Source organism: Oryzias melastigma, mitochondrion (assembly GCF_002922805.2).
Source record: "Oryzias melastigma mitochondrion, complete genome".
NCBI classification, from domain to species: domain Eukaryota; kingdom Metazoa; phylum Chordata; class Actinopteri; order Beloniformes; family Adrianichthyidae; genus Oryzias; species Oryzias melastigma.
The window spans coordinates 1-16,323 of NC_018546.1; the positions used below are offsets into that span (position 1 = coordinate 1).

A 16,323-nucleotide genomic window follows, 5' to 3' on the forward strand; every position below is an offset into this window, starting at 1 on the left:
GCTCATGTAGCTTAGCTAAAGCATGACACTGAAGATGTTAAGACAAACCCTAGAGTGGTTTCGTGGGCACAAAAGTTTGGTCCTGACTTTACTATCAACTTTAGCTGAACTTACACATGCAAGTATCTGCACCCCCGTGAGAATGCCCTATAGCTTCCCCCGAGAAACATAGGAGCTGGTATCAGGCTCAAACATTAGCCCACGACACCTTGCTTAGCCACACCCCTAAGGGAACTCAGCAGTGATAAACATTAGGCAATAAGTGAAAACTTGACTTAATTAAGGCTAAACAGAACCGGTTAAACTCGTGCCAGCCACCGCGGTTATACGAGTGGTTCAAGCTGATAGATGACGGCGTAAAGAGTGGTTAATTTAATAGTTAATAAAGTCAAATACTCCCAAAGCTGTTATACGCACTCGAGAGTTAGAAGATCAAAAACGAAAGTGACTTTAATCCAAATGAACCCACGAAAGCTATGAAACAAACTGGGATTAGATACCCCACTATGCATAGCCGTAAACCTTGATGAACATTTACTTAGTCATCCGCCTGGGTACTACGAGCACTAGCTTAAAACCCAAAGGACTTGGCGGTGCTTTAAACCCACCTAAAGGAGCCTGTTCTAGAACCGATAACCCCCGTTAAACCTCACCCTCTCTTGTTCTTCCCGCCTATATACCGCCGTCGTCAGCTTACCCTGTGAAGGCTTAGTAGTAAGCAGAGTCAGTTATACTCAAAACGTCAGGTCGAGGTGTAGCATATGAGAGGGGAAGAAATGGGCTACATTCCTTAATTTAAGGCATTACGGATAATATGATGAAAAGAATATTAGAAGGAGGATTTAGCAGTAAGCAGAAAACAGAGAGTCCTGCTGAAACTGGCCCTAAAGCGCGCACACACCGCCCGTCACTCTCCCCGACCCATTTTAAAAATTAAATAAAAGATTTCAGGAACTAAGGGGAGGCAAGTCGTAACATGGTAAGTGTACCGGAAGGTGCACTTGGAGAATCAGAATATAGCCAAGATAGCAAGGCGTCTCCCTTACACTGAGAAGTCGCCCGTGCAAACCGGGCTATTCTGAAACTAAAAAGCTAGTCCAACCCACCCCTAAAAAGATATATTTAACTAAAGATTTAATAAACTTAAAAATTTATAGTAAACCATTTTTCCACCTTAGTATGGGAGACAGAAAAGGACCTAGGAACTATAGAAAAAGTACCGCAAGGGAAAGCTGAAAGAGCAATGAAACAAGTCAGTAAAGTTATAAGAAGCAGAGACTTAACCTCGTACCTTTTGCATCATGAATTAGCTAGTCATTCCAAGCAAAGTGAACTATAGTTTGGTACCCCGAAACTTAATGAGCTACTTCGAGACAGCCTTTTAGGGCGAACCCGTCTCTGTGGCAAAAGAGTGGGAAGATCTCCAAGTAGAGGTGACAAACCTATCGAATTAAGTTATAGCTGGTAGCTCATGAAATGAATAGAAGTTCAGCCTTTAAACTCCTAAAGACAACTTGAGAATTTCTTAATATTATCTAATAGGAATCTAAAGAGTTAGTCAAAGAGGGTACAGCCTATTTGACCAAAGATACAACTTTTATAGGAGGATAAAGATCATATTATTCAAGACTAAGTGCTTAGGTGGGCCTATAAGCAGCCACCCTTAATAATAGCGTTAAAGCTTAAGCATAATTGAAGTCCATAATTTAGATAAATAATCTTAAGCCCCTAGAATTAATGAGCCATTTCATTCTATTGAAAGAGATTATGCTAGTATGAGTAATAAGAGGTCATGAGCCTCTCCCCGCACGAGTGTACATCGAAACGAACTAATCGTCGAACATTAACGGTCCCAAACAAAGAGGGTTAAGCCGAATGTAACCACTAACAAGAAAATTCCGGCATAAATACCGTTACCCCCACACAGGAGTGCTAACTAGGAAAGATAAAAAGGAGGAAAAGGAACTCGGCAAATATTATAAGCCTCGCCTGTTTACCAAAAACATCGCCTCTTGTAAGATACACATAAGAGGTACCGCCTGCCCTGTGACAAACGTTTAACGGCCGCGGTATTTTGACCGTGCAAAGGTAGCGCAATCACTTGCCTTTTAAATGAAGGCCTGTATGAATGGCATAACGAGGGCTTAACTGTCTCTTTCTCCCTATCAATGAAATTGATCTCCCCGTGCAGAAGCGGGGATACTAACATAAGACGAGAAGACCCTGTGGAGCTTTAGACCAAAAGTGGACCATGTTAAAGATATAAGAAAAATTCATCAAACAAATTGGGCTCTACTCTAGTGTCTTTGGTTGGGGCGACCGCGGGGTAATGATTAACCCCCATGAGGATTGAGAATATGATTTTTAAATCTAAGAATTTCCATTCCAAGAAACAGAACATCTGACCTTTATGATCCGGACCTTCCGATCAACGAACCTAGTTACCCCAGGGATAACAGCGCAATCCTCTTTTAGAGCCCATATCGACAAGGGGGTTTACGACCTCGATGTTGGATCAGGACATCCTAATGGTGCAGCCGCTATTAAGGGTTTGTTTGTTCAACAATTAAAGTCCTACGTGATCTGAGTTCAGACCGGAGTAATCCAGGTCAGTTTCTATCTATGAAGTTCCCCCCTTCTAGTACGAAAGGACCGAAGGGGGAGGGCCTCTATTATTATGCCCTCATCCCACCTAATGAAGAAAGCTAAATTAAGGTAAAAGATTACAACCTGTAATCATAGAACATGATATGTTAAGGTGGCAGAGCTCGGATATTGCAAAAGGCCTAAGCCCTTTGAACAGAGGTTCAAATCCTCTCCCTAACTATGCTCTCTACAATCCTCAACTTTATTATTAACCCATTAATCATTATTATCTTTGTTCTTTTAGCAGTCGCTTTACTAACACTAGTTGAACGGAAGGTACTAAGCTATATACAACTCCGTAAAGGACCTAATGTTGTTGGCCCTTATGGCCTCCTCCAACCCTTCGCTGATGGTTTAAAACTATTCATAAAAGAGCCAGTACGACCCTCCACTTCCTCCCCTGCCTTATTTTTGATCACCCCTATAATAGCCCTTACATTAGCCTTAACCCTATGAGCTCCTCTTCCTATGCCCTTTCCAATAGCCGATATAAACCTTAGTATCCTATTTATTCTTGCCCTATCAAGCTTAGCTGTCTATTCCATTTTAGGATCCGGGTGGGCTTCTAATTCAAAATACGCCTTGATTGGGGCCCTTCGTGCAGTAGCACAAACTATTTCATATGAAGTAAGTTTAGGCCTTATTCTTCTTAATACAATTGTTTTTACAGGAGGTTTTACCCTGCAAACATTTAGCACAGCCCAAGAAACGACATGGCTTCTACTCCCTGCTTGACCTTTGGCAGCTATATGATATATTTCTACCCTTGCAGAAACAAATCGAGCCCCCTTTGACCTTACTGAAGGTGAATCTGAGCTGGTATCTGGGTTTAATGTTGAGTACGCCGGTGGACCCTTCGCCTTATTTTTCCTAGCTGAATACGGTAACATTCTTTTAATAAACACCTTATCAGCAGTACTATTTCTAGGCTCCTCCACATTTCATGCGTTTCCTGAACTAACCACAATTACTCTTATATTTAAAGCCGTCGCCCTATCCGTTGTATTCTTATGAGTCCGAGCCTCATACCCACGGTTTCGGTATGATCAGTTAATACATTTAATTTGAAAAAACTTTTTACCCCTTACCTTAGCATTAGTTATTTGACATTTATCCATCCCAATTACGCTTTGCGGACTGCCGCCTCAGTTGTAATTAGGAGCTGTGCCTGACAAAAGGGCCACTTTGATAGAGTGATTAATGAGGGTTAAATCCCCTCCATCTCCTTAGAAAGAAGGGGTTCGAACCCTACCTGAAGAGATCAAAACTCTTAGTGCTTCCGCTACACCACTTCCTAGTAAAGTCAGCTAATAAAAGCTTTTGGGCCCATACCCCAAACATGTTGGTTAAAATCCTTCCTTTGCTAATGAATCCATATATTTTATCTGTACTTCTAATAGGACTTGGGTTAGGGACCACAGTAACATTCGCCAGCTCCCACTGGCTGCTAGCATGGATAGGACTTGAAATGAATACTCTGGCCATCCTCCCGCTAATAGCTCAGCACCACCACCCCCGAGCTGTTGAAGCTGCTACCAAGTACTTTCTAATTCAATCCGCAGCAGCCGCTACAATCTTATTTGCTGGTGTAACCAATGCTTGATTGTCCGGACAATGAGAAATCCAACAAATCTCCCACCCTATCCCCACCACCCTTATAATTATTGCCCTGTTCCTTAAAATTGGTTTGACCCCTCTTCATGCTTGATTGCCTGAGGTTATTCAAGGTTTAGACCTAACCACAGGTTTAATTCTATCCACCTGACAAAAGTTAGCGCCATTTGCCCTGCTTGTCCAAGTATTACCTGATATACCTACTCTATTAGTTGGTTTGGGCTCTCTCTCGGTTGCAATTGGGGGATGAGGCGGATTAAACCAAACTCAACTACGAAAAGTCCTTGCATACTCCTCAATCGCTCACCTGGGTTGAATAGTAATTGTTTTACAATACTCAACCCTCTTAACGGTCTTAGCCCTCACTATATACATCACTATAACTACTTCTGTGTTCCTGATCTTTAAATTGCTAAAATCAACGAACATAAATACATTAGCTTCATCATGATCGAAAGCCCCAGTTCTTACAGCCTTCACCCCCCTGATCCTCCTATCCTTAGGAGGGCTTCCACCATTATCAGGTTTTATACCAAAGTGATTAATTATCCAGGAGTTAACTAAACAAGAATTAGGGCTAGTTGCGACATTAACAGCTTTAATAGCCTTATTAAGCCTATTTTTTTACTTACGCATCTGTTATTCCCTTTCACTTACGTCATCACCGAACAATTTACTAGGTTTATTACCTTGACGAATGAACACAAAGCAAGTTACTCTTCTCATAACTACCTCAATGTCTCTATCTATACTTCTTTTACCAGTATCACCTGCTATCTTTTCCCTAGTTAGTGCTTTGTAGAGGGGTTTAGGATAAATTAGACCAAGAGCCTTCAAAGCCCTAAGTGGGAGTGAAAATCTCTCAACCCCTGTAAGACTTACGGGACATTAACCCACATCTTCTGTATGCAAAACAGACACTTTAATTAAGCTAAAGCCTTTCTAGATGGGAAGGCCTTGATCCTACAAACTCTTAGTTAACAGCTAAGCGCTCAAGCCAGCGAGCATCCATCTACCTTTCCCCCGCCTTGACAGGGTAAAAAAGGCGGGGGAAAGCCCCGGCAGGTAGTAAGCCTGCTTCTTAAGATTTGCAATCTAACATGATGACACCTCAGGGCTGGTAAGAAGAGGACTTAAACCTCTGTTCATGGGGCTACAATCCACCGCTTAACTCTCAGCCACCTTACCTGTGGCAATCACACGTTGATTTTTCTCAACTAATCATAAAGATATTGGTACCCTATATCTAGTATTTGGTGCCTGAGCAGGAATAGTCGGAACTGCTCTAAGCCTACTTATTCGTGCTGAACTCAGTCAGCCTGGCTCTCTACTAGGGGATGACCAGATTTATAATGTAATCGTTACTGCACACGCCTTTGTAATAATCTTTTTCATGGTTATACCAATCATAATTGGAGGCTTTGGAAACTGATTAGTACCTTTAATGATTGGGGCACCTGATATAGCCTTCCCCCGAATAAACAATATGAGCTTCTGGCTCCTTCCTCCATCATTTCTTTTACTCCTGGCATCATCAGGGGTTGAGGCTGGGGCCGGAACAGGTTGAACCGTATATCCCCCTTTAGCTGGTAACCTAGCCCATGCAGGACCATCAGTAGATTTCACCATCTTCTCACTTCACTTAGCTGGGATTTCATCAATTTTAGGAGCAATTAACTTTATTACAACTATCATTAACATGAAACCCCCTGCAATTTCACAATACCAGACCCCTTTATTTGTCTGAGCTGTAATAATTACTGCAGTTTTACTCTTACTCTCTCTTCCTGTCTTAGCTGCTGGGATCACAATATTACTAACGGATCGTAACCTCAACACTACCTTCTTTGATCCTGCAGGTGGTGGGGATCCTATCCTTTACCAGCACTTATTCTGGTTTTTTGGACACCCCGAAGTATACATTTTAATTTTACCCGGCTTCGGAATAATTTCACATATTGTGGCTTACTACTCAGGTAAAAAAGAACCCTTTGGATATATAGGAATGGTTTGAGCTATAATAGCGATTGGTCTATTAGGATTTATTGTTTGAGCCCATCATATATTTACTGTCGGTATAGATGTTGATACTCGGGCATACTTTACATCAGCAACAATAATTATTGCAATTCCTACTGGGGTTAAAGTATTCAGCTGATTAGCCACCCTTCACGGGGGCTCAATTAAATGGGAAACTCCTCTATTGTGAGCACTTGGCTTTATCTTCTTATTTACTGTGGGGGGTTTAACAGGAATTGTTCTGGCCAACTCATCACTAGATATTATACTTCATGATACTTACTACGTAGTAGCTCATTTCCACTATGTCCTATCTATGGGGGCCGTATTCGCCATTATCGGAGCATTCGTCCACTGATTCCCTCTATTCTCAGGATATACCCTTCATGATACATGAACTAAAATTCACTTCGGAGTAATATTTATCGGAGTAAATCTGACTTTTTTCCCTCAACACTTCCTAGGATTAGCAGGAATGCCTCGACGATACTCGGATTACCCAGATGCATACACTTTATGAAACACAATCTCATCCTTAGGTTCCCTAATTTCTTTAGTAGCTGTAATTATATTCCTATTTATTATTTGAGAAGCCTTCGCAGCCAAACGGGAGGTGCTCTCCGTTGAACTAACAGCAACTAACGTTGAATGATTACACGGTTGCCCTCCCCCCTACCACACATTTGAAGAGCCTGCATTCGTTCAAATTCAACAGCACTCATATTAATCGAGAAAGGGAGGAGTCGAACCCCCATTGATTAGTTTCAAGCCAATCGCATAACCGCTCTGCCACTTTCTTTATAATTAAGGTACTAGTTAAATGTTATAACCTCGCCTTGTCGAGGCAAAATTGTGGGTTAAACTCCCACGTACCTTACTTATGGCACATCCATCTCAATTAGGATTCCAAGATGCAGCTTCACCTATTATGGAAGAACTTCTTCACTTTCATGACCACGCATTAATAATCGTTTTTTTGATTAGTACATTAGTACTATATATTATTGTGGCCATAGTAACTACTAAACTAACTAACAAATTTATTCTAGACTCTCAAGAAATTGAAATTATTTGAACACTTCTTCCGGCAATTATTCTTATTCTCATTGCCCTACCCTCCTTACGAATTTTATACCTAATAGACGAAATTAATGATCCTCACCTTACGATTAAAGCTATAGGCCACCAATGATACTGAAGTTATGAGTATACTGATTATGAAGACTTAGGATTTGACTCATACATAATTCCCACTCAAGACTTAACCCCTGGTCAGTTTCGTCTTCTTGAAACTGATCATCGCATAGTTATTCCAGTAGAATCCCCAATTCGAGTTCTAGTATCTGCTGAAGACGTCTTACACTCGTGGGCTGTCCCTAGCCTGGGGGTAAAAATAGATGCCGTTCCAGGCCGACTTAACCAAACAGCTTTCATTACCTCACGACCTGGAGTATTTTACGGCCAATGTTCAGAAATTTGTGGGGCTAATCATAGCTTTATACCAATTGTAGTAGAAGCAGTTCCTCTAGAATACTTTGAGAACTGATCTTTCTTAATACTTCAAGATGCCTCGTCAGGAAGCTAAATCAGGACACAGCGTTAGCCTTTTAAGCTAAAGATTGGTGACTCCAACCACCCCTGGCGACATGCCACAGTTAAATCCTGCACCTTGGTTCGCTATTTTGATCTTCTCATGATTAGTCTTCCTCATTTTTATCCCCCAAAAAGTATTAGCATACAAATTCCTTAATGAACCTGCTCCTCAAAATGTAAAAAAATCAAGTAGTACTAATTGACTTTGACCATGACTCTAAGCCTTTTTGATCAATTTATGAGCCCCACACTCCTTGGAATTCCTCTCATGGCCTTAGCCTTAACCCTACCATGAATTCTCTTTTTTAAACCAGGTAATCGATGATCCTCCAGTCGATTTTCAGCCCTTGTAGCCCAATTCCTTAAATGATTTACTAAAGAGATCTTTCAACCTATAAGCTTAGGAGGCCATAAATGAGCTCTTATCCTCACCTCTTTAGTTCTATTCTTAATTACCTTAAATATATTAGGTCTCCTTCCTTACACATTTACGCCCACTACCCAGTTATCAATAAATATAGCCTTTGCAGTCCCACTTTGATTAGCTACTGTTATTATTGGTATACGAAATCAACCAAATCTTTCGCTTGCCCATATACTTCCAGAAGGAACTCCTGCCTTACTAATCCCTATTCTGATTGTAATCGAGACCATTAGCCTTTTTATTCGACCTTTAGCACTTGGAGTCCGATTGACTGCTAATCTTACAGCAGGTCATCTCCTAATTCAACTTATCGCAACCGCAGCTTATGTCCTTATATCAATTATACCTGTTGTTGCAATTTTAACATCTGTTCTCTTATTCCTTCTTACTCTGCTTGAAGTAGCCGTTGCAATAATTCAAGCATACGTGTTCGTCCTACTATTAAGCCTATATTTACAAGAAAACGTTTAATGGCCCATCAAGCTCATGCATACCATATAGTAGACCCTAGCCCTTGACCTCTAACAGGCGCAGTAGCCGCCCTACTCTTAACATCCGGAACAGCCATTTGAATACATTTTAACTCAATGTCTTTAATGTCTTTAGGAATAATTCTTCTCCTTCTTACAATCTATCAGTGATGACGAGATATTATTCGAGAAGGGACATTTCAAGGTCACCATACTCCCCCCGTCCAAAAAGGACTTCGTTACGGGATAATCTTATTTATTACCTCAGAGGTATTCTTCTTTTTGGGATTTTTTTGGGCATTTTACCACTCAAGCCTAGCCCCTACACCTGAACTAGGTGGATGCTGACCCCCTACTGGAATCACAACTTTAGACCCTTTTGAGGTTCCATTACTTAATACCGCTGTCCTTCTTGCATCTGGTGTCACAGTTACTTGAGCTCATCATAGTATTATAGAGGGGCAACGGAAGCAAGCTATTCAATCCCTTACACTTACTATTCTTTTAGGGTTTTACTTTACATTCCTTCAAGGAATAGAATATTATGAAGCCCCTTTTACTATTGCAGACGGAGTATATGGATCAACCTTCTTTGTAGCCACCGGTTTCCACGGACTCCACGTAATTATTGGTTCATCCTTTTTAGCTGTTTGTCTTCTTCGTCAAGTTCAATTTCATTTTACATCAAAACACCATTTTGGATTCGAAGCCGCAGCCTGATATTGGCATTTCGTTGATGTAGTATGACTTTTCCTTTATATTTCAATTTACTGATGAGGATCTTATCTTTCTAGTATTAAAAAGTACAAGTGACTTCCAATCATTTAGTCTTGGTTAGAATCCAAGGAAAGATAATGAGTTTAGTAATAACAGTAATTCTTATTTCCTTAACCATCTCAATTATTCTAGCTATTGTTTCCTTTTGACTTCCCCAAATAACACCTGATTACGAGAAACTCTCCCCTTATGAATGTGGCTTCGACCCTTTAGGGTCAGCTCGCCTACCATTTTCCATTCGTTTCTTTCTAGTAGCTATCTTATTTCTTCTTTTTGATTTGGAAATTGCATTACTTTTACCCCTCCCATGAGGGGATCAGCTTCCCTCCCCCCTACTTACATTTTCCTGAGCATCAGCTATCCTAGTACTTCTTACCCTGGGTCTGATTTATGAATGACTTCAAGGGGGCTTAGAATGAGCAGAATAGGTTATTAGTTTAATAAAAACATTTGATTTCGGCTCAAAAACTTATGGTTAAAATCCATAATTGCCTTATGACACCTATCCATTATGCCTGCTCGTCATCTTACTTTATAGGTCTTGTAGGCCTAGTATTATATCGAACACAACTCCTATCTGCACTTCTATGCTTAGAAGCTATAATGCTTATCCTTTTTATCTCTCTTTCCTTATGAGCCCTTCAACTTATATCAACAATATTTGCTGCCTGCCCTATAATTCTTTTAGCTTTATCAGCTTGTGAAGCAAGCGCAGGACTTGCCCTTTTAGTTGCCACCGCCCGCTCACATGGAAGCGGCCGACTTAAAAACTTAAGCCTCCTACGATGTTAATAACACTTAGCTCTACTATTTTCCTGTTACCTCTAATTTGATTTTCCCCTTATAAACGCTTATGATCACTAGTTCTAGCATACAGTCTAGCTATCGCATTACTAAGCTTAATGTGATTGACTCACCCAATGGAGACAGGATGAACCTCTTTAAATACTTATATAGCTATTGACCCACTCTCAACCCCTCTCCTCGTGCTTACCTGTTGGCTTCTTCCTTTAATGATCTTAGCGAGTCAAAACCATATATCAGCAGAACCTGTAAACCGCCAACGGACATATATTTCCCTTCTTGTCTCCCTTCAGATTTTTCTTATTATGGCTTTTGGAGCTACCGAAATGATTATATTTTATGTAATATTTGAAGCCACTTTAATTCCAACCCTTGTAATCATTACCCGATGAGGTAACCAGACAGAACGACTAAACGCCGGAATTTACTTTCTATTCTATACCTTGGCAGGTTCACTTCCCCTCTTAGTAGCCCTTCTTATTCTTCAAAACTCGACAGGATCTTTATCTTTCTTAACCACTCAATTTTTCCAACCTTTAGACATAAATTCCACTGCGAGTAAATTATGGTGGGCAGGGTGTTTGATCGCCTTCCTAGTAAAGATACCCTTATATGGTGCTCACCTTTGGTTACCCAAAGCTCATGTAGAAGCCCCAATTGCAGGTTCTATAATTCTTGCTGCAGTACTTCTTAAACTCGGTGGTTACGGAATAATGCGGATTATTACTATTCTAGACCCCTTAACCAAACAGCTAAGCTACCCCTTTATTGTTTTGGCCTTATGAGGAGTAGTAATGACAGGATCTATCTGTTTACGACAAACTGACCTAAAATCTCTAATTGCTTACTCCTCAGTAAGCCATATAGGACTAGTTGCAGCAGGTATTTTAATTCAAACTCCTTGGGGATTCACTGGAGCACTAATTCTTATAATTGCCCACGGTTTAACATCGTCAGCACTTTTCTGTTTAGCTAACACTAATTATGAACGCACTCATAGTCGGACCCTGCTACTAGCCCGAGGACTTCAAATGATTTTGCCATTATTAGCCTCATGATGATTTATTTCTACTCTTGCTAATTTAGCTTTACCCCCTCTGCCCAACCTTATAGGGGAACTAATAATTTTAACTTCTTTATTTAACTGATCCTACTGAACACTGATTTTAACCGGGGCTGGAGCTTTAATTACTGCTAGCTACTCACTCCATATGTTCTTAACTACACAACGAGGCCCCATCACAACACCACTTGCAGCTATTGAACCAACCTACACACGAGAGCACCTCCTTTTAACCCTTCACCTCATCCCTTTGCTCCTACTAATCCTTAAGCCTGAGTTGATTTGAGGCTGAACAACTTGTAAATGTAGTTTTAAGAAAAACATTAGGTTGTGGTCCTAGAAATAAGAGTTAAATTCTCTTCATTTACCGAGAGGGGTCTGTGAGACAACAAGAACTGCTAATTCTAGCCCCTTTGGTTAAAATCCAAAGCCCACTCGAAGTGAGCTTCTGAAGGATAATAGCTAATCCATTGGTCTTAGGAACCAAAAACTCTCGGTGCAAATCCGAGTGGAAGCTATGAATTTTACAACTATGATTATATCATCTAGCCTTATTTTAATCTTAATTTTACTTTCTGCACCAGTTCTGGGAACCTTGAAACCTTTACCTTACGGCAACCTGTGAGCCTTGAAAAGTGTCAAGACAGCAGTAAAACTTTCCTTCTTTGTTAGTCTTTTACCTTTATTCATTTTTCTTGATCAAGGCACAGAAGCAGTAGTGACCAATTGAGAATGGATAAATACATATATATTTAATATTAACATTAGCTTTAAATTTGATATCTACTCCATTATCTTTACCCCTGTCGCCCTTTACGTTACCTGGTCAATTCTAGAATTTGCATCCTGGTACATACACTCTGATCCTAATATAAACCGCTTCTTTAAGTATCTATTAATCTTCCTAATCGCTATAATTATTCTAGTTACAGCTAATAACATATTTCAACTATTTATTGGCTGAGAGGGGGTAGGAATCATATCGTTTTTGTTGATTGGCTGATGATACGGTCGAGCTGATGCAAATACCGCCGCTCTCCAAGCAGTTATCTACAACCGAGTGGGTGATGTTGGACTTATTTTAGCCATAGCATGAATAGCAGTTAAGCTTAATTCATGAGAAATACAACAAATTTTTTTCCTATCTACAAATTATGATATGACACTTCCACTTTTAGGCCTCCTTGTTGCAGCAACCGGAAAATCCGCTCAATTTGGACTTCATCCCTGGCTTCCTTCAGCTATAGAAGGTCCAACACCAGTATCTGCCCTACTGCATTCAAGCACAATAGTAGTAGCTGGAATTTTCCTATTAATCCGCCTGAGCCCCCTTATAGCTAGTAATGCCACAGTATTAACCGCGTGTCTTTGTTTAGGTGCATTAACCACTGTATTTACAGCAACATGTGCACTTACTCAAAATGACATTAAAAAGATCGTAGCATTTTCAACCTCTAGCCAACTGGGTTTAATAATAGTAACCCTTGGTTTAGGGCAGCCACAACTAGCTTTCTTGCACATCTGCACCCACGCATTCTTTAAAGCCATATTATTTTTATGCTCGGGTTCTATTATTCACAGCCTAAACGACGAGCAAGATATCCGTAAGATAGGGGGTCTTCATCACCTCACCCCATTCACATCGTCATGCTTGACTATTGGAAGCCTGGCTTTAACAGGAACTCCTTTCCTAGCTGGATTTTTCTCCAAAGATGCTATTATTGAAGCCTTAAATACATCATATCTGAACGCCTGAGCCCTTATCCTAACTTTATTAGCCACATCATTTACCGCAGTCTATAGCCTTCGTGTGGTTTTTTTTGTATCTATGGGTCACCCGCGATTTAATTCACTCTCCCCTATTAACGAAAACAATAATGCAGTGATTAATCCTATTAAACGGCTAGCTTGAGGAAGTATCTTAGCGGGACTATTAATCACCGCTAACATCACCCCTATAAAAACCCCTGTAATAACCATACCGCTTTCCCTAAAAATAGGCGCCCTAATCGTAACTATTCTAGGACTTCTAGTTGCCCTGGAACTAGCCTCCCTTTCCTCCAAACAATTTAAAGAAAAACCTACTCTTGATTATCATAATTTTTCAAATATATTAGGGTTTTATCCACATATTATTCATCGACTAACCCCAAAAATTAACTTAATCCTTGGTCAAGCCATTGCTAACCAAATAATTGATCAAACTTGATTAGAAAAAACTGGCCCTAAAATAGCAGCTTCCTTAAACACTCCTATAGCCTCCTCAATTAGTAATCTTCAACAAGGGGTGGTAAAAACTTATCTTCTCTTATTCTTTTTTACTTTAATACTAACCTTGTTTATTTCAATTACCTAACAACCCGGAGTGTCCCTCGACTTAACCCCCGCGTTAATTCAAGAACCACAAAAAGTGTTAACAACAAAACCCAGCCACCTAGAATCAAGATCCCTCCTCCTAAAGAATATATAAGTGCTACTCCACCCACATCCCCCCGAAATAGAGTTAATTCACTAAACTCATCCACCACAATTCACGACCCCTCAAATCACCCGTCAGATACAAACGTTGAAAAGAACCCAACCAGTGAACTGTACCCTGCCATAAGAAGTAAGACTGGCCAGCTTCCTCAACTTTCCGGATAAGGCTCGGAGGCTAGAGCTGCTGAGTAAGCAAAAACAACTAATATTCCCCCTAAATAGATCAAAAATAAAATTAATGATAAAAAAGTCCCCCCATGGCCCACTAAAACACCACAACCTATGCCTGCTACCACAACCAAACCTAAAGCAGCATAGTATGGTGAAGGATTAGAGGCCACAGCAGCTAACCCTAGAACTAACCCAATAAGTAATAAATACGCTAAAAAAACCATAGTTCCTGCCAGGATTTTCACCAGGACCTGTGGCTTGAAAAACCACTGTTGTATTCAACTACAGGAACATAATGGCCAATATTCGAAAGACTCATCCTTTATTAAAAATTGCAAATGACGCCTTAGTTGATCTCCCCGCCCCTTCAAACATCTCAGTATGATGAAACTTCGGATCCCTTCTAGGTCTTTGCTTAATTGCTCAAATTGTTACTGGATTATTCCTAGCCATACACTACACCTCTGATATTAGCACAGCCTTTTCATCAGTAGCCCATATTTGCCGGGATGTGAACTACGGATGACTTATTCGTAATATGCATGCAAACGGGGCCTCCTTTTTCTTCATCTGTATTTATCTTCATATCGGACGGGGTCTTTACTATGGGTCTTACCTCTATAAAGAAACATGAAATGTAGGAGTGGTTCTTTTACTTTTAGTAATAATGACAGCCTTTGTTGGCTACGTCCTCCCCTGAGGACAAATATCCTTTTGAGGAGCAACAGTAATTACTAACCTAATATCAGCTGTTCCCTACGTTGGTAATGCACTGGTGCAATGAATTTGAGGAGGTTTTTCAGTTGATAACGCAACCCTAACACGATTCTTCGCATTCCATTTTCTTCTCCCATTTATTATTGCCGCTGCAACCGTAGTTCATTTAATCTTCCTACATGAAACTGGGTCTAACAACCCAACTGGTCTAAATTCGGATTCTGATAAAATCTCTTTCCACCCATACTTTTCTTACAAAGACTTATTAGGATTCGCAGCACTTCTTGTAGCCCTTATTTCATTAGCATTATTTTCCCCCAACTTGCTTGGAGATCCTGACAACTTCACCCCTGCTAATCCGTTGGTGACTCCCCCACATATTAAACCAGAGTGATATTTCTTATTTGCCTACGCTATCCTTCGTTCCATCCCAAATAAACTAGGAGGAGTTCTTGCCTTACTATTCTCTATTTTAGTCCTTTTGTTGGTCCCTATCCTTCACACCTCTAAACAACGAGGTCTCACCTTCCGGCCATTGACCCAATTTCTATTCTGACTTCTAGTGGCAGATGTTATAATTTTAACATGAATTGGAGGAATACCTGTTGAACACCCCTTTATTATCATTGGACAAATTGCATCCTTCTTATATTTCCTCTTGTTCCTAGTATTAGCCCCGACAGCCGGCTGAATCGAAAATAAAGTCTTAAAATGACAATGCATAAGTAGCTCAGTAGATAGAGCACCGGTCTTGTAAGTCGGATGCCGAAGGTTAAACCCCTTCCTTATGCTCAAAGAAAAGGGATTTTAACCCTCACCCCTGACTCCCAAAGCCAGGATTCTAAACTAAACTATTCTTTGCCGAGCTCCGCCATGAAACGTAATTACTCTAAATAACCTTTATAACGCCGTCATCCATTCTTCTCACCCCTCCCTAAATTTTTACACTCCCTTCTTTGTAAGTTTTCCGAGCTCCGCCAAAAAAGCCCCTATAAACCCCTGACATATCTAATACTAAAAATTGAGCGCCAAAACCCTACCACACCCCCGCCGAATACCGCCCTATTTTTTCCGAGCTCTGCCTTTGGCCAAAAAAGGTCTGGGAAAATCCGTCGGAAATTCCTTAAAAATTGCCGAACTCTGCCAAAAAAAACGCCAAAAAAAACGCAAAAAATTGCCGAGCACTTCCAGATGACCATTTGGCACTAAAAGGCCTCACCTTTAAAGGCCGACTATTTTTATGTCAATTTCGACATATATGTATAATCCACATACGTTCAATGAGGGGACATCCGCGATTGGCACAAAAAGTTAACGGTTTGCGAAACTTAATTGAAGAGTTTCATTCATTTAACTAAATACACTCTCTTAGTCTGGCAAAGATCGTTAGCTCCAAATCCTTTCACAAGAATCAACATCATTCAAAATAAACACCCAACTTATCCTTGATAGTCAGGGACAATAACCGTGGGGATATCACAGGGTGAACTATTACTGACATATTCCGTAAGAGCCCACCATCAGTTGATAACTTAATGTTAACAGTC

The 16,323-nt window shown here is 40.4% G+C and overlaps 13 protein-coding genes across 13 annotated transcripts, besides 25 other annotated features; 12 read left to right on the forward strand and 1 right to left on the reverse strand. All coding sequences in view use genetic code 2, as the record gives it.

Annotated features, from left to right (window-relative positions):
• Positions 1-69, forward strand: a tRNA (tRNA-Phe).
• Positions 70-1,010, forward strand: an rRNA (s-rRNA).
• Positions 1,011-1,082, forward strand: a tRNA (tRNA-Val).
• Positions 1,083-2,752, forward strand: an rRNA (l-rRNA).
• Positions 2,753-2,826, forward strand: a tRNA (tRNA-Leu).
• On the forward strand, positions 2,827-3,801 carry ND1 (NADH dehydrogenase subunit 1). Its single transcript has one exon. The coding sequence runs from the start codon at positions 2,827-2,829 to the stop codon at positions 3,799-3,801; it is 975 nt and encodes a 324-aa protein (YP_006665909.1).
• Positions 3,802-3,804: 3 nt separating this feature from the next.
• Positions 3,805-3,873, forward strand: a tRNA (tRNA-Ile).
• Positions 3,873-3,943, reverse strand: a tRNA (tRNA-Gln).
• Positions 3,943-4,012, forward strand: a tRNA (tRNA-Met).
• On the forward strand, positions 4,013-5,062 carry ND2 (NADH dehydrogenase subunit 2). The gene has a single exon. The coding sequence runs from the start codon at positions 4,013-4,015 to the stop codon at positions 5,060-5,062; it is 1,050 nt and encodes a 349-aa protein (YP_006665910.1).
• Positions 5,063-5,132, forward strand: a tRNA (tRNA-Trp).
• Positions 5,133-5,201, reverse strand: a tRNA (tRNA-Ala).
• A 1-nt stretch (position 5,202) lies between these two features.
• Positions 5,203-5,275, reverse strand: a tRNA (tRNA-Asn).
• A 38-nt stretch (positions 5,276-5,313) lies between these two features.
• Positions 5,314-5,379, reverse strand: a tRNA (tRNA-Cys).
• Positions 5,379-5,448, reverse strand: a tRNA (tRNA-Tyr).
• Position 5,449: 1 nt separating this feature from the next.
• Positions 5,450-7,006, forward strand: COX1 (cytochrome c oxidase subunit I). Its single transcript has one exon. The coding sequence runs from the start codon at positions 5,450-5,452 to the stop codon at positions 7,004-7,006; it is 1,557 nt and encodes a 518-aa protein (YP_006665911.1).
• A 1-nt stretch (position 7,007) lies between these two features.
• Positions 7,008-7,078, reverse strand: a tRNA (tRNA-Ser).
• Positions 7,079-7,085: 7 nt separating this feature from the next.
• Positions 7,086-7,156, forward strand: a tRNA (tRNA-Asp).
• A 3-nt stretch (positions 7,157-7,159) lies between these two features.
• Positions 7,160-7,850, forward strand: COX2 (cytochrome c oxidase subunit II). The gene has a single exon. A coding segment is annotated over exon 1 (691 nt).
• Positions 7,851-7,924, forward strand: a tRNA (tRNA-Lys).
• A 1-nt stretch (position 7,925) lies between these two features.
• Positions 7,926-8,093, forward strand: ATP8 (ATP synthase F0 subunit 8). The gene has a single exon. The coding sequence runs from the start codon at positions 7,926-7,928 to the stop codon at positions 8,091-8,093; it is 168 nt and encodes a 55-aa protein (YP_006665913.1).
• On the forward strand, positions 8,084-8,767 carry ATP6 (ATP synthase F0 subunit 6). Its single transcript has one exon. It carries the CDS (start codon positions 8,084-8,086, stop codon positions 8,765-8,767), a length of 684 nt encoding a protein of 227 aa, YP_006665914.1.
• On the forward strand, positions 8,767-9,550 carry COX3 (cytochrome c oxidase subunit III). The gene has a single exon. A coding segment is annotated over exon 1 (784 nt).
• Positions 9,551-9,620, forward strand: a tRNA (tRNA-Gly).
• Positions 9,621-9,969, forward strand: ND3 (NADH dehydrogenase subunit 3). Its single transcript has one exon. A coding segment is annotated over exon 1 (349 nt).
• Positions 9,970-10,038, forward strand: a tRNA (tRNA-Arg).
• Positions 10,039-10,335, forward strand: ND4L (NADH dehydrogenase subunit 4L). Its single transcript has one exon. It carries the CDS (start codon positions 10,039-10,041, stop codon positions 10,333-10,335), a length of 297 nt encoding a protein of 98 aa, YP_006665917.1.
• ND4 (NADH dehydrogenase subunit 4) lies at positions 10,329-11,709 on the forward strand. The gene has a single exon. A coding segment is annotated over exon 1 (1,381 nt).
• Positions 11,710-11,779, forward strand: a tRNA (tRNA-His).
• Positions 11,780-11,854, forward strand: a tRNA (tRNA-Ser).
• Positions 11,855-11,927, forward strand: a tRNA (tRNA-Leu).
• ND5 (NADH dehydrogenase subunit 5) lies at positions 11,928-13,766 on the forward strand. The gene has a single exon. The coding sequence runs from the start codon at positions 11,928-11,930 to the stop codon at positions 13,764-13,766; it is 1,839 nt and encodes a 612-aa protein (YP_006665919.1).
• Positions 13,762-14,283, reverse strand: ND6 (NADH dehydrogenase subunit 6). Its single transcript has one exon. It carries the CDS (start codon positions 14,281-14,283, stop codon positions 13,762-13,764), a length of 522 nt encoding a protein of 173 aa, YP_006665920.1.
• Positions 14,284-14,351, reverse strand: a tRNA (tRNA-Glu).
• A 3-nt stretch (positions 14,352-14,354) lies between these two features.
• Positions 14,355-15,495, forward strand: CYTB (cytochrome b). Its single transcript has one exon. A coding segment is annotated over exon 1 (1,141 nt).
• Positions 15,496-15,568, forward strand: a tRNA (tRNA-Thr).
• Positions 15,568-15,637, reverse strand: a tRNA (tRNA-Pro).
• Positions 15,637-16,323: part of a D loop (control region) that runs on past the window's edge.